At 52.7% G+C, this 18784-nt stretch overlaps 9 protein-coding genes across 9 annotated transcripts; 4 read left to right on the forward strand and 5 right to left on the reverse strand.

Annotated features, from left to right (window-relative positions):
* Positions 1-391: 391 nt before the first annotated feature.
* On the reverse strand, positions 392-2518 carry BO87DRAFT_371763 (aminopeptidase P family protein). Its single transcript, XM_025622115.1, has 2 exons — positions 2275-2518; positions 392-2161 (listed from the first exon to the last, which is right to left on the reverse strand). The coding sequence occupies exons 1-2, from the start codon at positions 2366-2368 to the stop codon at positions 795-797; spliced, it is 1461 nt and encodes a 486-aa protein (XP_025485054.1). The 5' UTR covers positions 2369-2518; the 3' UTR covers positions 392-794.
* Positions 2519-3195: 677 nt separating this feature from the next.
* BO87DRAFT_2812 (SSH4 family protein) lies at positions 3196-5169 on the forward strand. The gene is made up of 3 exons (XM_025618929.1): positions 3196-3737; positions 3836-4141; positions 4217-5169. Exons 1-3 carry the CDS (start codon positions 3299-3301, stop codon positions 4978-4980), a joined length of 1509 nt encoding a protein of 502 aa, XP_025485055.1. The 5' UTR covers positions 3196-3298; the 3' UTR covers positions 4981-5169.
* Positions 5170-5687, forward strand: BO87DRAFT_2802 (uncharacterized protein). Its single transcript, XM_025618927.1, has one exon. It carries the CDS (start codon positions 5359-5361, stop codon positions 5647-5649), a length of 291 nt encoding a protein of 96 aa, XP_025485056.1. The 5' UTR covers positions 5170-5358; the 3' UTR covers positions 5650-5687.
* A 1414-nt stretch (positions 5688-7101) lies between these two features.
* On the forward strand, positions 7102-8920 carry pdeA (3',5'-cyclic-nucleotide phosphodiesterase PDE1; the record flags this gene model as incomplete). The annotated part of the gene is made up of 2 exons (XM_025618995.1): positions 7102-7200; positions 7436-8920. 2 exons carry the CDS (start codon positions 7102-7104, stop codon positions 8918-8920), a joined length of 1584 nt encoding a protein of 527 aa, XP_025485057.1.
* Positions 8921-9396: 476 nt separating this feature from the next.
* On the reverse strand, positions 9397-11384 carry BO87DRAFT_392281 (amidase; the record flags this gene model as incomplete). The annotated part of the gene is made up of 3 exons (XM_025625001.1): positions 9397-10550; positions 10623-11194; positions 11260-11384. 3 exons carry the CDS (start codon positions 11382-11384, stop codon positions 9397-9399), a joined length of 1851 nt encoding a protein of 616 aa, XP_025485058.1.
* A 148-nt stretch (positions 11385-11532) lies between these two features.
* Positions 11533-13664, reverse strand: gwt1 (putative GPI anchor biosynthesis protein Gwt1). Its single transcript, XM_025618945.1, has 2 exons — positions 13191-13664; positions 11533-13076 (listed from the first exon to the last, which is right to left on the reverse strand). The coding sequence occupies exons 1-2, from the start codon at positions 13284-13286 to the stop codon at positions 11682-11684; spliced, it is 1491 nt and encodes a 496-aa protein (XP_025485059.1). The 5' UTR covers positions 13287-13664; the 3' UTR covers positions 11533-11681.
* Positions 13665-15667: 2003 nt separating this feature from the next.
* Positions 15668-16068, reverse strand: BO87DRAFT_420709 (uncharacterized protein; the record flags this gene model as incomplete). Its single annotated transcript, XM_025627018.1, has 2 exons — positions 15668-15828; positions 15930-16068. The coding sequence occupies 2 exons, from the start codon at positions 16066-16068 to the stop codon at positions 15668-15670; spliced, it is 300 nt and encodes a 99-aa protein (XP_025485060.1).
* Positions 16069-16352: 284 nt separating this feature from the next.
* Positions 16353-17100, reverse strand: BO87DRAFT_2824 (uncharacterized protein). Its single transcript, XM_025618932.1, has one exon. The coding sequence runs from the start codon at positions 16891-16893 to the stop codon at positions 16393-16395; it is 501 nt and encodes a 166-aa protein (XP_025485061.1). The 5' UTR covers positions 16894-17100; the 3' UTR covers positions 16353-16392.
* BO87DRAFT_2825 (uncharacterized protein) lies at positions 17101-18566 on the forward strand. Its single transcript, XM_025618933.1, has 2 exons — positions 17101-17620; positions 17702-18566. The coding sequence occupies exons 1-2, from the start codon at positions 17308-17310 to the stop codon at positions 18256-18258; spliced, it is 870 nt and encodes a 289-aa protein (XP_025485062.1). The 5' UTR covers positions 17101-17307; the 3' UTR covers positions 18259-18566.
* The last annotated feature ends 218 nt before the right edge of the window (positions 18567-18784 follow it).

Raw genomic sequence — 18784 nt, forward strand, 5'->3', positions numbered from 1 at the left:
GGGGCGTAAGGACTAAGAGAAAAAAAAAATTGAATATGTGGAGTTTTTGTGTGGGTGGGAAATCTTGGCTTGGAATGATCGTGGGTTTTCTAGACTGGGAGGGAAGACTACCAGGTCTAGACAAGAAACAAGAAGTTCGGGAGAGGAGGAAGGGATGGTGGATTGGGGGGGGGCGGTTAGTTGCGGGATGGGATGGGACGGACATTTCGTTTGTGTGTTGTGTTGTGTCGTGTTGTTGCTAATATTGGAGATGAGGATGTGCCTGTGTATGTGTGCCTGAGACGGGAATGATTGTTTCATGTGATGTCTTTATTCGTGTTGTGTTTCGGGATTGGGTTGGTTCCTTGGTTGAGGATATGAGAGATGACAACCAATGGGTGGTAGTAGGTATCTACTAGGTGAGTGATGATGGATGAGATTTGCTTCTGGCCTACTGAGTACTACTGGTGTGGTAGATACTTTTCCCGGTTATCCAAGGAGAAAGGAGATGAGGATGGGAATGGGATACACACTACGTAGGTATGGAGGGTGGGAAAACGCCTCTGACGGAATCGAGACTGCTGAGGGGAATGAAGAAGATGGAGAGCATTCCCGTTCAGCAACCAATCATGCCATTTTGGTGCGACTCGGTAATTGAAGGTGGTACAGCAACGCTCCACACAAGCAGAAATGCGAAGAGGGTCTAGACTGGCTACATCATCGTCATACACTGACGGGAAATGGAGAAATTGTGAAACGAGAGTCGCTCTTTGTCACCGCCAAGGCAAAATCGAATCGTTGACATGACGGCTCGGCTAATTGTCGATCCCGCGCCGGATGATCTCCAGCATTTCCTCGCCCTTTGGCGCCGTCGTCAGATTCTCATACCCTGTCCGAGTGACCAGGATGTCGTCTTCTATCCGCACGCCACCAATGGGAATGTATTTCTCGGCCTCCTCAAAGTTGATGTACTGCGCCTGAGGCAGTTTCCGGGTATTTGCCAGAGCCAGCTTGGAGAAGTAAACACCTGGCTCGATGGTGACCACCATGCCCTCCTCGAGCAAGGGGACTGACTGGCTCATGGCTGGGATGAAGTCAGGTCTGCAAGGTCTGTTAGGCAGCCCCATGCCCGTGATTGGCTTCTCGGACACGTCGTGGACTTCCAGTCCAACGTGATGGCCCAATCCGTGAGGAAAGAAAATGGCCGACGCCCCCGACACGCGAATCTCCTCCACGGTGCCCGGTTTGAGGACACCTAGCTTCTGCAAGCCCTTAATGGCTATGTCGTGGGCAAGCACCTGCAAGTCGCGGAACCGCACACCTGGCTTAATGCGCTTGATACACTGCTCCTGCATCTCTTCTACGATTTGGTAGACGTCGCGGGCATATGAACTGGGCCAATCGGCGGCCAAAGGAAAGGTGCGGGTCACGTCACTTGCGTAGCACTCCCACTCTGCACCTGCGTCCAGACAGACCAGCTGTCGTCCTTTGAGGGGCTCGTTGTTCTTCACATAGTGGAGGGTGGCTGCGTTGGGTCCCGAACCAGCAATGATTTCGTATGCTTGGTTCTTCGCTCCGTGCGACACGCAGGTGTCGAGGAAGAGGCCTTCGATCTGGGCTTCATTGGACATCTTGTGGATTTTCTCGAGCACTTTGCGATGGGCCAACCCGGATATCTTGTTGGCGTGGCGGATCATACGAAGCTCATAATCATCTTTAACCACCCGCGCGGCATCCATTGCGGGCAGCAAGCGCTGATCATCTAGATTCAGCTGCCGGAAAATGAATTGGGGCTGCTGAGAGCTATGAAGGATGTAGACTGGAGCGGCATGATTGTATTTCTCTACCCACGACTGAATATCGCTCTGTAGGGAAGCATAGTAGCGCACTTTGTCTACGTCAAACCGCCGTTCAGCCTCGTCTGTGGTCAACGTGGGCCCCATCCATATTGCGCGGTGCAGGTCAAAGTCCGGAACATAGAGAACCAGTAAGTCATTGTTGATGTCGTAGGTAAGAAAGCAGTCTGGCTCATCGGCTCCACTAAGATAGTAGAAGTACCGTCGCTGTCGAAAGGGTTGTGGTTGGTCGGAATCGCCCCAATTGATGGTTGGTTTCCCAACCAGGTAGATAAGGCCGCTGGACACTCCCAGCTTCATTGCAACTTTGCGCGCATGTTGTTTGGCTGCGCCGAGACTCCCTGTCAGTCTTCGGACGTCCCAGGATTAACGCAGGAGGAGAATGATAAGGCGAGGGAGGAGAAGAGTATATATCTTGGGGTCACAACATGAGACATACCTGGATACTTATCGATCCCTTCGCCGCGCACCGTTACGCTGATATCGCAGGCACCAAGGTTGGAGACAAGCTCCGGCGGGATTGAAACACGCATCCTGTTGCTTACCACGGTCTACAGGCAGAAAGGGGAAGGGAGGACCTATACAGACAGGCCTGTCACAGAGGTGAGGGACCCGAATGAAGGCACAGGAAGGGAGATAGAGGGACTGGAGGAGATAAGACAGCGCTTAGAAAGCGAGAGGAGGGAGAGAGAGGGAGAGGAATGACAGCCAGCGATAGCGTGTCTCTCTATCGGGTTTAGACAGGGTCTCCGGCGGAGTCAATCGGTCTTGTATTGTTACAACCCTGGAACAGCTAAAATACCAGCAATATGGTGTGACTGATGGCCTGGCCAGACTGTCCATACAGTATCTTACAGACAAGAGATACGTCTAAAAATGTGAGATGATTGAAGAGTGACGGATGATTAAGTTCCCTGATCAGGCATCCAAAGGGACTCTTGGAGTGTGCCTCATCCCTTTTCCCTGGACTGCTTGGGACCTTGCATGGACAGTTATTTGGAGGGGACAACTTAGTTGGCCAGCAGACATATGTAGGAGTGTATTTGATCTCAAACGTGGCCCATCTAATTTCTGTATCTCCTTCAGGAGTTCACAATATGCCTTGAGTGCTGTCATCCGGAAGCATCGAGCGCATCGCCCGAAAGCGTCGCTGCCTTTTCGCCCCCCACATGCGCCTCTCTCTCTCTCAGTCTCTCTCTCGACCTGGGCTTCTGCTTCTGGTTTCTTGGTCCCGACCTCCAACTCTCCCCGTTTTGAAACTCCCTCATCATCGCTCCTCATCTCTTTCCCACTCCTCTGCGACTTTCCCATCTCTCATTCCTTCCCTTCCCCTACGCCTTTCATCTACCCGCTATTTCCCTAGCGTCGCTTTCCCTCCTTATCTCATAACATTCAGCTTAGCGTTACCATCTCTCCGCCAGCGAGTCCGTATCGACGCAACATCTCCAACCAGTCAATGAACGATGCGGGGATCTGAGGCATCGGGGCCCGGTGCTCTCTTTGATGCTCCCTCGACTCTTGCCACGTCCCTTGGAATCAATCCCACCGCTGCTCTTGAACCCCCTCCGACCGATCCCAAATTAGTCGCCTCCAACATCGAGCAAGTCTTGTTGTCCATGTCAGAAGGCAATGGCGGTCTAGTTAGCGTCAATGGCAACTCGTCGGGTTCTACCGGCAAGGGTATCCTGATAGGCGTCCTCTCTGCCTTTGGGTCCGCTGCCGTTGCAGTGCTTGTACTCGCTGTCTTCTTTTTCTTCAAATACACTCAGCGTGGTAGAATCATTCTCGATCGCATCGGCCGACCGGGTGAATTCGACGATGGACAAGCGTTTGCGCGCGAGGAGGCGGAAGCCTTGGAGACGATGGATGATCTCACGCGATCGGAGTATATGAGAGCTAAGGGTAAGTCACCGGCTCTTTGTCCATTCTCTTGGGCGAACGACGACCATGGGGTCTTGTCAAGCATGACGTATGTGCATTTGTCACTAATACAACTACAGCCTTCATCGAAGCCAATCCGCCCGAGTCCGTACAAACCGACATATCGCTCTCTCAATTCCTCGCGATACAAGAAAAAGGAGTATCGGCTTGGGAATTCCAACCAGAGCTGGAAATTGCCAATTGCTTTGTCGAAGGCCGTACGGAAATCGAGTTCTACGACTCGGAATGCAGCGTCCAGACCAATTTGCCTGTTCCGAAACAAAACGACGTCTATTACTGGGAGGCTAAGATCTACGACAAACCTGATAATACTCTTATCAGTATTGGGATGACTACGAAACCGTACCCCTTGTTCAAATTACCAGGTGCGTCTTTGGGTGTCTCGTTGGGGGGAGATACTGGTCATCCGACGGTCGCTAATTTGTTGCTTATGATGTCAGGCTTCCACAAGACTTCGGTCGCATACCAGTCCACGGGTCATAGGAGGCACAACCAGCCGTTTGCACCAACGCCATATGGTCCTCACCTTCTGCAAGGTGATGTGATCGGCGTAGGGTATCGACCTCGCTCGGGTACAATCTTCTTCACTCGCAATGGCAAGAAGCTGGAGGACGTCGTTCACGGTCATAAAGCGCAAAACTTCTTCCCCACTGTTGGAGCCAATGGGCCTTGCTCTGTCCATGTGAACTTCGGTCAGATGGGTTTCGTGTTCATCGAGGCCAACGTCAAGAAATGGGGTCTGGCCCCTATGACTGGTAGCCTGGCTCCGCCTCCGCCTTACGGCAGCGAGCAAGGCAGTATCCTACTAGAGTCGGGTCGGGAGAGTGCAGCTCAGATTTCCCAACGGGTCTACCAGGATGCCAATAATGCACGCACCAGTTCGACTGTTCGTGTTGCGCCATCTGCCAGTCCCGGCCCTGTGCGGTCACCCACCGACATTTCCTTGGCTCAGCTTGCCCACATCCCGTCGAATGAGGACGTTGGCGAAGGATCCAGTCGAACCAACGTCGTCGATGGTGAGCAAGTTCCCTTGTTGCATACAGACGATCTCGACCAAGTCCCACCTCCCGAGTATTCCAGTCCGGACGGCAGTCGGAGAGGCAGCGAGGACCTGCACTCTGACGAACAGCCTCCGATACCTAGCTACGACGCTGCTGTTGGCAATCGCGACGGTCACGGCACGCATCCCAACGAGACTCCTTGAAAGGCGACCGAGGTCCCGCATATATTGTTATCGTTTATCCATCAGTTATTGGCGCAGCGTCTCTTTGATGTGTATACGGCATGTTTCAGCCACTGGTTCTATTTCTACTACTGTTCCCTGATTTTAGCGGCCACGGTCGGCGTTCCACAGGCGGGATTCTACGGGTTAGGTTTCACGGTTACGCCGCTAGACGTGGCAATGATGAATTTTACGTATATAGGGTCTGGTCGTTTCTGTCTTCATTTGTCATTCGGAACAATTGTCTCGGTTGAGGTCGTGGGCACGTTGCAGGGCCGAATCCCGTAAAGCTCACGTTCCCTTCGAGTTGAGGCGGTTGGCAAGGATCTTCTCGGCCTTGACCGACCGGACGAGAGAACAATGCTGTTCCAAAGATTACCTTGTTTCCTTGCGCAATTCGTGTCAAAAATCGGTGCTATTGAACTGGGTGGATTTATTGCGGTGTTTGTCTGGGAGTACCATTTTTCATGGCTGAACACATACAGTGGCTATTTATATCATTCCTTGTCTGCGCTTCCCTGTATCTTCTTGTGTATGTGTAGCAATCGAGTGGTCATCTGCCTCTTGCCCCGCTGTATAACCAGCGGCAATGAAATATTTTACATCAAGAATATGGGCAATCAGGTAGCACGGCGTAGAATAACCAAGTAAGTAGCCAGTAGATCGTAGTTCGTAGAACCGGTCCATCCATTACCCCATTTCCCCACATGTTCGACCCAATAAATGTTATTCATCATTACTGCTATCTATTTAGCTAGTATTATACTAACTGTATCTATAATTATCCAGTGATATACAGCGCTGGAATTATTTCCGGGAACAAGGCTCTTTCTCAGTCCCTCTGTCGCTCCTTCCGCAACCAGCGCGTCATCGATCAGTGCCAGTCAGTGACTACTCTCTGCTCAACCTCCCTCCCCCAATCTTTCTCTTCCATCATCATGTTCCATCCTTTTTCATCCTCCACATTGCATTTCTCCGTTCGCACGCAAGATATGCATCTCCAAATACCCACTAGACGACGTCCACCGGCACTGCATCGCACGATTATCTTCGTCCTTGATCTTCCATAGGCTGATTCGACTGACTTTGCTGGTTATCTTCTCTTAAATGCATATGATAGAGTTTCTGTTCCTCCCTTGTCCCTTGGCTGGTCCTCGTACTGCAATGGCTCACCTTCCCTGCTGCTTTTCTCGGTCGGACATTGCCTCCCATTAACCTTATCTTCTCCAAGTTGAATCACTCAGCAGTTTTGAAGCAACAACAGTCACCAATATATTGACTTCACACGAGTCATTCGTATAACAGTTACTTCTCTCACTTTAAACAATACCTCTTATCACTCATTGGCTCCTAAACAAGCTCGCTCAATTTTGCTTTTGCCGCCAACGGTGATTTCCGACTTCCCCTCCAGCCACTGAATCATCTGTTCAGCCCCGGCCGTTAGCGTGCTGCAGGTGCCCAGTGGCGAGCGAGTGACCGCCAACAACTGGTGCGCTAACTGGCCTGGTGCGACGCAGTTTTGCCCCAGATTCACGGGGAAGTGCCGCCCCCAACAGTGGGCGCGCTGGGGGTTTGGCAACCTTTTGTCGCATAGACCTGGCTGCCAGCCTGACCGCTATCTAGGTTGAAAAGCATCACGCAGCTCTCCAAGAAGAACGGGGAAAGTTTCTTCACCTCATCCTCACCACACCTGTCGACCTGACGTACACTAAATCGAGGAAGTTACAGCCGCCCACAGCCACATCTGCACAATCAAGCGAGGGTGGTGTGCATTCAATATCTGCGCTCAGCCGCCCTAGGTGGAGTATATGCATTTTGGCCCTTGCTTATTCTCCGACCAGATACGCAGTGCAACAACGGCGATAGTTTCCAGTTTGTGGGAACTGCTTTATAGCTTCATTCCGATAAAAAGCGTAAGGATCGCCTGGCCCAGATCCTTGGGGGTATCCACACAAGGTCCGGCCGCTACCCCAAGTGGTTCTCTGAAAAAGGGCTAGAGTTCGTCCGGAAGGGCTATTTTACTGGGAGTCCAACACATCCCATCGATTGCTGGTTCAATTGATGCCCTGGCGACTTTTGCCTTGAGCCATCTTCACACTCAAAATGCAAGAGTCTGAATTGCCTTTTGTAGGCGCAAACCCTGCAGAAGCAGCTGGCCAAGGAGATGGACCTGGTCCTCCAAGTCTGCAGATAATCGTGCTGGTAAGTTTTGTCTCACATGCTGTGTTTGCCAGTCCCGTGTGGTCATGACGTTGTTCTTTACACATGACTTCGAACCCTGAAAGTCTGCCTACTGGCGAGTCCGATCACTAGCATCGATGCGCCATGTCTCAAAATTCTCCCCGCGCCATGTTCTCGAACTCCCACTACTCCTCAAACCGTTTCATCGCTGGCGAGTTTCGCATTCAAGATCGACCACTAACGCTTCCCTTGAAAGGGTCCGACAGGAGGTCCCCGTGAGGATAGAGTCACTGGACTTTTGGTCCGATCCACATCCACCAAATGGTCCGCAAACTCGATAGTAGCTGTTGATGCGGGCACCCTTCTATGTGGCATCATCGACACTTTGGAACCATGTGATAATAACCAAAAGTCGTCGGATCAGGGGCCATTTGCTGGGCTCGAACTGCCTCATAACAATGTACCAGCAAATGCAGCCCATGTTTTCCGGCATATTATCGGCGCTGTCTGCATCACACATCCTCATCTAGACCACCTGTCGGCGTTTGCCATCAACACTCCAGTTCTGGAGGCTGGAAGTGGCGCGAAAACGTTGGCCGCCCTGCCTTCGGTGGTTGCTGCCATCAAGACTCACGTGTTTAACGATGTGATTTGGCCAAACCTCTCTGATGAGGATGGCGGTGCTGGCCTTGTTACCTACCAGCGACTAATGGAGGGCGGAAACCCCATGATGGGGCGTGGTGATGAAAAAGGCTATACGCGAGTCTGCGAGGGCTTGTTGGCAAAATGCCTGGCTATCAGTCACGGGTGTTGCAGGCAGAGATCTAGCGTCGACAATGACATTCAACGCCGGATGAGCAGCGCCCCTTTTGGTGTTGACCCAATGAGGTTGAACCCAAGGGCCTATTCCATGTCATTCGACGAGCCAGAGACCGGCTACTTTTCCGGAGCACGTTCGCCAGGCTATCGCGTACCCGGCAAGGATGGCTGGGCCACCGTGGAGTCGTCAGCTTTCTTCATCCGTGAGCCTACGACAAAGCGAGAAGTGATCATCTTCGGCGACGTTGAACCTGACTCGATCTCAATGAATCCGCGCAACAGACGCGTGTGGGAAGCAGCAGCACCGAAGATCGTTGCCTCTCAACTGCGAGCGATCTTCATTGAATGCTCCTATAACGATGATGTTGACGACGCCTCCTTATACGGCCATTTGTGCCCACGTCACTTGATCGATGAATTGATTGTATTGGCACAGAAGGTTACAGAATTGAAATACCCAGATTCATTTTCGATAAGAAAACGCAAACGTGCGAGTGCCCCCGAGGCAGCTGGCGATCCAGCTCTCAGTCCCAAGTCAAAGAAGGCTGCTCTCGCTGGCGAGAAAAGTGGAGGAGGCTCTCGTCGGGGATCGGCCAGGACGTCACGTCGCCATACGCGTGCCAGAGTTGCTGTAGAAGACATTGACGAAAATATGGAAGGAAGCCCAGCCGTTTCCCACGCTCCGAGTGAAGTTGGTATGGATGTATCGCTGGCAGAAAGTTCAGACCCTCTCACGGTGCTCCAGTGGCCAGAACCACCTCTGACCGGACTACTGGTCTATATTATACATATTAAGGACGATATGAATGATGGCCCACCTCCTCAGGAGCGGATCCTGCAAGAACTCAAAGCCCAGGGACAAGCTGCCGGACTAGGATGCGAATTTCGAGTCCCCACACGTGGCGAGAGCGTCTTGATCTGATGTCGGTTACCGCAAGTCCAGCATGGCTTGTCTACCTTGCACCGAACATGTCCGGTGCTCCTTGCTTCTTGTGACACCGAACCATGCAATAGAGGGGAACATATCAACGGGCTATATCTATACATGACTGTGGACCCTGCCATATGAATCCAGTTCCTATCTGGGGGCCTTGTCTGCAATGATGATCCTTGTGCATCTTCCTCTTACTTTTCCATTCCTATATGTTCTATCCTACTTCTCTTGTTCTATCTTTTGGCGCGGCTTTTGTGAGCAGATTTATCTCTCGTTTACCCTTTTGCTATTGCATCATGTGATTTAGCAGATACCACCGGTGCAATCGAACATTTTGTCATTAGAATCAGAATTATTAACTCCTGGTCACTATGGCATGGCTATTTAGAGTGACCACAAGACAGTCATAAGCACCGTAACAAAGTACCAGTAAATAATCCCGGAAACAACCACCAACTCATATCCTAAGAGCTCATCTCCTCTCCAGCCTTAGCAATAACATCCTCCCAAGCGGCCCCCTCCCCCCTCGGAACCTTCAACCCCGTGCTCTCCTCACCCTCACCCTCACCACCATCAGCAGCAGCAGCAACCCCACCCAAAACACCCTCCCCATCCCTCGCAAACTCAATCAACTCCTCCTCACTCCCCCACTCCCCCATAGCCATAACGCCCACCGGCACCCTCCTTCCACCATCCACCACATCATACCCAGCCGGACAACTAATCGCCGGACAGCCCGAGAAATTCGCCAACCAGACATACTCCATATTCCTGACCGTAGAATTCCCATCCGACACTCCACGCTTCAGATCCGCTTCGCCGCCCGCAATCTTCCACCCCGGGATCGGCGTCGTCGGCGTGACGATCATCAAGCCAGGGTGTTTCTGGAACAAGTGAGCCAGATGTGTCATGAGGCAGTTACGGAGACGTTGCGCCGCTAGGAAATCCTGGCCTTTGATTTGCCACATGCCCATTGAAGCCATTACTTTGTTGGCGGGCGTGAGGTGCGAGATCTGGGATGGGGTGAGGGATGAGGTTACTTCCGAGAGGATGGTGAGAGCGTGCGCTTTTTGACCTTCGGGGAGGTAGGGGATTGTGATGTCGATTATCGTGTAGTTCTTGAGCTTGCGGTAATGGTCGAGGGTCGCGTTGAAGATGGCGAGGACTTCCGGGGAGGCGCGGTCGATCCAGGGACGGAAGATGCCGATGGTTTTCGGGGTGTTGCTGCTGTTGTTGTTTGGGGTGGAGGAGAGGGTGCGGAGTGGTGAGGGGAAGGATGCTGAGATGGGGTCTGAGGATTCTGGGGCTGGCGTGGCCATGAGTCGATAGGCGAGGGCTAGGTCGTCGATGTTGGAGGCTAGGGGCCCGTAGACGCCTGTGGTGGATGCCAGTGAGATGGTTGGAGAGCCGCTCACGCGGCCGTGGGTGGTCTTCAGTCCCCAGATGCCGCAGAAGGAGGCCGGGATGCGGATTGAGCCTCCGCCGTCGGCGCCTAGGGCGATGGGGACTAGGCCTGCGCTGACGGCGTAGCCGGAGCCACCGGAGGAGCCGCCGCAGTAGTAGTCGGGGTTATGAGGGTTTCTGGGGGTGCCGAAGTTGGGGTTGTTGTTGGTGGTGTCTGGGGTGTGAAGATGGTGGTTAGTTGGTTTAGGAAGCTCAGATGAGGTATGTTGGGAACTGCACTACTCACCAAGACCCAACTCGTGCATGGTGGTCTTGCCAATGACTATGGCACCGGCGTCCTCCCATTGCTTCACACACCAGGAGGTGCCCGTGAACTCGCCGGTGAAGTCGAGCTTGCTGCCCAGGGTTCGTCGGTATCCTTCCATATGTACTTCGTCCTTGATTGCGACGGGGATGCCATCCATTGGGCCCAGTGTCTTGCCATCTTTGTACCGCTGTGTAGAGGCTTCTGCTGCGGCGCGAATCTTGTCGACTTGCGAGTCTAGAAAGGCGATCGAGTGCTTGCCGGGTGGTTTGGCATCGCGGCGGATCAGGGGCAGTAGGGTCTCGACGACGGCAAGGGGAGTCAGTTCGCCCGAAGTGTAGCGAGCGATATAGTCGGCAGAAGTGTAGTAGCCTGCATTGCTTTGTCGCTTTGGCGTGGGAACTGGCAGGTCGGCAGCGGGAGCATTGGGGTTAGCGACGGGAATCACGGTCGGATCATACCGGGCGGAGTATTGGTCGAGGGGGAGGTTGCGGATGACATCGAAGCCAGTGGTCCCCCAGAGATAGCTCTGGATGAAGCCAATGTTCTGGATACTAGAGAGGGGAGATGTTTAAGCAGTTGTGGCTGAGAGGGAAGATGATGAGAAAGGAAGACATACAGACTGGCGCCGATGGCCAAGGGAAGGCCGCGGATGACGGGGATCACCTGCTCCTCATTCCTGTACGGCACGGTGGGGCCCGGCCGGGCCTCTGGATAGTGGATGAATGGAGCTTTCTCACCCATGATGCGATCAGGAAGTGTCGGTGAGAGTGGAGGGAAAAGAAAGAAAGAATTTACGGGGAGAACTTCCTTTCTTTTTCCTCCAGCTTGATCGCCAAGCCAACCGGCCAGCCGTCACTAAGCTAAGCTCAGCTCCCGAACCCAAACAGCTGCTTATTTACTGGACCCCGGATTTCGGTCCGCATCTCGACCAGAAGTAGTTGGTGGCCACGGTCTCTATACACAGTATTCTTCATTATAATCTGATTATTTCCCCCCTCCTTCTGGAGAGAGGTGTTATGTCTTTGCCCATCTTGTATTTCAAATTGCCAACTTGATGTTGGCCCGATCCAATCCTAGTGCCACGCCTGTGAGCGCCGCGGCGTATGCGATGAGGATTGCCATCGCCTGGGCCGTACTGACATCCAGTGTCGGGACGCTCAGGTTGACAGCCCCGGTGAGCAAGTTGGCAACCAGGAAGATAGCCAGTCCGCCGCGATTGAATGCCTTCAAAATCCGGCTTGTCGCAAAAGACACCCGATCGGCCTCACCGTCCTTCCCGGATGCCCGATGTACCGATGGGAAGAAAATTGTCTCCAGGAGACAGAAAAGAAACAGTTGAGCATTGTTAAAGGCAGATACCCAAACGACATACGGCATGTTAGCAAGTCGGCGCGAGACCGGAATGTTGGCGCCGTGGCCTAGTGCATAGGTAGAATTCAGAATGAAGATCGCAGACCAGGCGAGCGCTTGGACGCCCAGGGTCACCAGCACGCCTCTTCTCGCCTGCTGGGGAGACCGTTGGGTAGTGGTGCCGCGAGGAATGATCCGAATGCCAGTGGCACGGCCTGCCAGGAAAATCGCAAAGTATCCCAGGAACGAAAACACTCCTTCCCGGTTTTTGGAGAGCAAACTTGGACCGCGAGGGGAAACAAGAATATAGCTCTTCAGTTCGGTCGATTCCAAAGCGACTTGATACAACACAGCAACTGCCAGCGAAAGGGCTTCATAGGAGGGAACAATGTCAGCCAGGCTGTCAAAGAGTTCCATGAAGGGTGGCAAAAGACCCAGGGTGAAAAAGAAGTTCCAATGCACGCCATACTCCGTCACATGCTCCGCATAGTCCAGCCCCTTCACGCTGTACAGCCTGACCAAACCCAGGATAAGTAGAGGGACCGAGTGCCGCGTGGAAGCTATCAGCCGCTGGCATACCGGAGTCTTCCGAGCGCCATTGCTTCGGCCCTTAAGCACAGAGCGAGCAGATACTACCCCGCCTGAGAAGACGAAAGATCCCACACCCATATCCATGAGTGACGTGCCCCAATTTTCCACCTTTGCAAATCGCCGTGGAAACGCCTGGAAGTCCACCGCCAAGATGGCTACACAGGTAATGATCATCATGGCTGCACGATATGTTGTCAGAAATGGGTGGATTGGTAAGGATTCGGGCATGTCCGCTGCATTCTTATCGCTTTGGGTCGGTTTCGGGGGAGGTTTAGTCTTTTGCTGGCTGCGGGGAGGTCTTGAGTTGAGAAACAGCAGGAGGGCGGGGGCGATCAGCAGGACGTTCAGCGTCCATGGCGCAGAGGAGTAGACAGTCGTGGCAAACAGAATGGCCAGTACATTGAGCAGAAAGTCGGTCACCAGTGCTGCTGAGCTGTAAGGAGTGAAGAAGGAAAGGCGTGATTGTAGCGCTGACCATAAGAGAGCAGCGGCCTAGACCAATCCCGTAAAGAGTCAGCTACCACTGCCTGGAGGGTGTGACGTATCCCAGGCCATCACTTCTGGATGGGTGGGATCGAACAGCTGTCAAGGGGAAGAGAAACGTACAGGTGCGACTAATGTAACAGCATTGATCTCAAGAATGCTGCCACCAGCAAGATCAGACACGAAGGCCTCTTTGCGAGCCTTGTAGCTGGGATCCATAGCTGCTACTGCTACTTGTTCGGACCAGAAGTCCAAAAAGGCCAAAAGACCGATAGAGGAGGGGTAGAAGGAAAAGGAAAACAATCAAATGTGTGCAAAGCTGCAGATAGATTGGAGTTAATCTTGCATTAGAAGCCCTACCCACCGACAGTGAGACGTGGCCGGCGCAAGGTAGGGAGCAGCAAGTCAACAAGTCAGTCAAGTCAAGGCAGAATGCAAGCAAGCAAAGTGAGAAATGCGATGACGCGCGAACACAACAATCTGGCCGCTTTTAGTCTGGAGGACCTCAGGCCAGCAACTTCCCTCATTGGGGTTAGGCCGTACGGGAGGCACTTGTGTGCCTGGAAAGAGGAATACCGAGTATGGTAATCTGGTTACAGATCCATACAGATCCGTACATCCTCCCCGCCTTTCTGATTCAAACCGTCCAAAAACCGATTCTCATTTTCCCGCTTGCTTGTCGTGCTTGAGTCTGTCTGCCTCGTCGACTTCTCACCTTTTTCCATGGTCTTCTTTCCCTCCCTCTCAGCAAATCATCCTCTGCCATCTTTCCTGCCTGGGAATTATATTTCCGACTTATCAATCAATCACCGTGTCTCTGATTCAGACAAAGTGGTGACTAACCATATATCCACTGTTCTCCATCTCATTGTCCATCCCAATTACATTGCCTAAAGTGCCATACAGAATGGGCTCATATGCCTGAGTGCTCAGGAGTCTGAGACATGGAGACAGAAAAAGAAAGCAATCTGCTGCTTAATCTGCATTCACAGGGTCCGTTTGTGATGGATCCCATGCTGGGGATGCAAGAAGAGGAAAACAAAGGTCAGAAAAATCGAATGCCAGCCAAGAGCTGTATCGAATTATCGTGCTTATGTGCGACAGACCGATCATGACTGTGGCGTACGAGGTTTTCATTGGCAACTGATTACAGCCTACCACCTGCCAGGCTGCCATTGCTGGAGCCTCCACAATATTTCCGATCTACATTCTCTGGGGGCCCAACCAGCTGCTAGCAAGGGGGCGTACCGGGTTTCACCCACGGAGCTTGCTAAGCATGATGGGGGGCACTAACTAACAACTACCATACCACTAGATGCTTATACTATACTCCTACTGGAGCAGGGATGAGAAGGTGAGCCCCGGGGGGGACGGAGGTTCTCCGTGTCCCCCCTGGTAGGACAACCACGCAGGAAACTGCTTTAGGCTATGTGTCGTTGTTTCGAGCTAAGGACCGGTTGGGTCAGCCCCGGTTTAGCTCACAAGATATGCTGTGCCGCTTACTACATAATACTGAGTTTATGGTGCTTGCGTTGACATGAACGACGAACGGACGACTAATAAAAAACCATGGAACGCATCCACCACAGACCAATCAATCAGAGGGAAATGAATGATCACCAGCGAGTTTCAGTAAAGTACACGGCCGTCTCCCGTGCGGATGCAGCCTGGGACAATGATATGCAGCTATCAGGCCCACCGACCGGCTTTAGTACGGCTTTACCTTAGGAAATTTATTTTTTAGGGCCATTCGGCCGACGACCGGTATGTTGGCCTTCCGTGTCTGGGGTACATTGACACTACGAACAAGCTCCAGCGCATTGGATTATTTTGTCCTGTCTTGTGCCTTGAACTGATTCTTGCTGAGACAATTTATTGTGGTCAATGATATATGAGCCTATGTTCTCTCATCCCTGCAAAGACGAGTTTTTAGGAAATGAGGCTGAGCAACAGGAAAAGCAAAAAAAGGGAAGAGCAGCAAAAGCGAGGGAGGGAAAAAAATCAGAAGTGGGATCTAGACTCCATTTGAACCTTTAGGATTAAAACCGACTAACCTGAGAAGGCAGGCACAATGTGCGTCATGCATTCACGTTCAGCCAGCCATTTCTCTCAAGGCCTTCTCATGGTGGTGCTCCCTTTTCCTTCCCTCCCGTCGGATTTTGCCGTTTAGACTCGGGCACATTGCCCACTCCGTCCCTCCCGTGGTGATAATTCTGAAGAGGGTATTTGGGAGCCGTCGGTTTCGATGTTCTACGGGGCTTCTTTCGCCGGGCGTCTCCCGACACGAGTCCTATCCGGCAGTCGATTGGTTCTGATTACTCAGAAGGGCTTTTCTGGACCAACCTTTCGCTTGGCGCAGCAAATCGTAGTTGGTTTTGATGGAGGACCTGAGTGTGGACCCGATCTACTCCTCCTCGTGGCGAGCACAACCCCAGTGTTACCATGGTTCCGCCTGAACCCAAAGGGGCTGTTTGCCTAGTATTTACTCCCTTCCCAAGGCTCCGCCCTTAAGGAGTCCGATAGGAACATCCATTTCACAAACCTATTCGGGTAAATCCAGGAGGTGTCTGCAATCGCTGGTACGAACAGGCGGCAAGACGTCATTTGCTCAACCATGGGTGAGCCCTTCCAACAGAGACACTCATGGGGTCAGGAGTGACTGTCTTGTCCACATCTGATAGCCTGGCAGATCCTGAAATCTGAGATTCGGGATCCTGGAACCGCTGGGGATCGTGCATACCAATGCAAAACCCGCAGATCGCTGGGAAAATGGTGGTCAGCCACCGTCGTACTTTGTCGGTAGTCTGAACAGCCAAAACCCACACCTATGGTCAGCTCCGCTTGGTCTCTGGACGTTCTAACCCTTATGGACAAAGTTGGTCGCTCTCGGTGTTCCCCCGTCCCGCCTGCACTGCAGCGGCCCTCCAACTGCCAGTTTCTGACTGTCGGTCAGTCGGTTTACCCTCAACTTGATCTCTGTTTTGGGCTTAAGCCCCGGCATGGTGCCAAGGATTACTCTCTCCTGAGGTTGAACGAACGCCATGAAGCTTCTGTATGTGCCCCAGGGCGGCGTCGGTCGCCCATGGTTCTCATCTTCGTTTTAAGTTTGTACTTTTTTTTCCCTCTCCATTTCCATTTCCACATTCTCTTTTTGGGGTTTGCTTTTTTTTTTTCTGTTCGTTCGCTTAATGAAATATTGAACCCGCTACTGAATCGGGTCTGCCATGTGGCCCGGAAGGACTAAGATCCACCGGATGGTCAATACTACTACTAAATGCCGTACAATAGATGCTACTCCAGATGCAGATTTCGTGCTGGACATGCTCTAGGACAGGAGATGGACAGCAACAACGTGCCAATTTGTCTCTGCTCTTTCGGGGCAACCGGCATAACGGCGTCGGTACTTGACTGGTGTACGCTGCCGCCACGCAACCAGGCCAACCCGTCTAGGGTGCTGAGGGGACCCCCCCAAGTTGCGAATTAGAGCGTGCTTGTAGGTCGGGAGGGTCGGAAGGTGCTCATAGCGCTGCGCCGCTGACCCATCGTAAGAGCTACCTGAAGAAAAGCACTGCACCAAAGCCGTGTGTGCTTCCCCCCTCCCCCTCCCCCTTCCTTCATGGGATTGGGCTGCTCGAGGGATCTGCTCATTGGCGCGTCTTCGGGCCCCAAGCCAACGGTTGGTAACGAAAGTGTACGGTTTATTACTTACTTTACTGGTTTTACTGCTGATAACTAAGGAAGTTGGGGAGCTGGAGACTCCAAGCTGTCTGAGGCAGAGACAGGGACGATCTGGAGACAAAGCCAGGACTAGATCCTCCCAGGCCATACGTGCCTAATAATTGCCTGCACCAGTCAGAGTCTGTCTGAGCTGGAATGGGTCCTAGCAGCCATGCCCAAAAAGGGCAGTTCCCTGATTCTTTTTCGTTCAAACGCTCAACAAAGATTATTCCACCACCAACCCCTACTAAGTAACTACTGTCTACCTACGTATCTACCCGCCCACCTTGTTCCTATCAGACGGCCTCTGTCCGTCCCCTTGGGTATATATATACCTAGTTTAGCGCGACCCACGCACTTGGAACCGCTATAGTCGCATCTTGAGAGGCGGGCTCAAGTACCTTTAGCGGTCTACACACCTGTCTGGGATGCATCACGTTGCCTATACAAATCACACCTATCACCTGCAATAAACCCTCTTCTGCTCTTCTTCTCACATCATCACCCACCTGAATACGATTTGATGAGCAGGATGAGCCCTACTCCAGAACCTCCCACGGCCAAAAAGCGCGAGTCCCGTGCTGGGGCGCGTAAAGTGACGTCGCTCTCTGCCGAACAGCTGGAGAGGAAGCGCGCCAACGATCGGGAAGCCCAAAGAACCATTCGTCAGCGGACCAAGGAGCACATTGAACGACTGGAGCACCAAGTGGCCGAGTTGAAAGCCAAGGGGGAACAATTTGACGATGTCGTCCGACGGAATGTGGCGTTGGAACATGAAATTCGAGCTTTGAAGCATCAGCTCGCTCTGGCTGGTAGGCAAGGATATCCGGGTATGGGTAGGTGGCCGGTCTCGTTCATTTATTTCAGCTACAGAAAGAACTTGAAATGGCTGACAGATATCCATTGCGCATCAACAGAAGGAACTTATAGCAATGCTCCCGGGTCTATGCTCCCGGCCGCGCAGTTTGCAGAGCCTCTGGGGATGAATCCAGCTTCTAGAGCCCCCTCAGTCATCTCCACGTCCAGTCGCGTCTCGGTAGGGTCGGAATGGCCACCTTATGGCACAAACCGGTCACCTTCAACATGCGAATCGAGCGAGGCGAATTATGGGAACCGGGCTGAACCGTACCTGTTCGAAAATCAACTTCAGCCGGCGAGCGCCATGTCTGTCGCGCCACCGCAGGTTAGCTACAGCGCGCCTGTCGGTGCTCAACCAGACCCGACATTTCAATCGTATGCACAGGCATATCACACCGGGAACGCCACTCGTGGACCAGTAGATGACCTAGCACCCCATCCTCCACAACCAGTTCATTACGTGCCTGGACAGCGGCCGATGTCAGTACCGACAATACCCACAGAAAGACCGGCAGGATATTCTCTCGTGCATGCGCCCCAGCCATATCACCAACATACGCTTCCACCTCAGACACGGAATGACTACAGCTATGCCTGGAACCCGCATCAGTCGTGAGACGCTGGACGAGCAAGTGGGTCTCTCACGAAAGGAAAGAGGTTCTTGCAAGAGGCCAAGGCAATCGCGGTCGTTGCCTGGAGGCTCAGCAAGCTATCAGATGATGGTTACGATCAATACTCTCCGACTCAACGCACGGGGAGGACCTGGTATCTGGGACGCGAAACACTGCTGCGTGCAACTACGCAAAACGACACAAACACACACTTTCGGGCTGGTCATATTACACAGGGCTATCTCCAACTTGTCTGCATAAACTTGTGATGAAGGCGCTTCATTGGATCCGGAAATTGGCTTGCCTCTTGCCTGGCGTCCACCAAAGAAAAAAAATTCCCAGGGGTCCGGTTATCTCGGTGACACTGGCGGTCACCACACCGTATCGTGGAACAGGGCAGATCTGACCCGTTCAGTCCCAGCTCCAGCTCTCCCGACGACCCGCCCCAGCAGAAACAAATCCGTGATTTTCGGCCCGCGAACACGACGAGATTTGCCGGCGGGAGATGATGGAACGGCAACTCCACGTTTT

The sequence above is a fragment of the Aspergillus neoniger genome (assembly GCF_003184625.1).
Source record: "Aspergillus neoniger CBS 115656 unplaced genomic scaffold BO87scaffold_1, whole genome shotgun sequence".
In the NCBI taxonomy this organism is placed as follows: Eukaryota; Fungi; Ascomycota; class Eurotiomycetes; order Eurotiales; family Aspergillaceae; genus Aspergillus; species Aspergillus neoniger.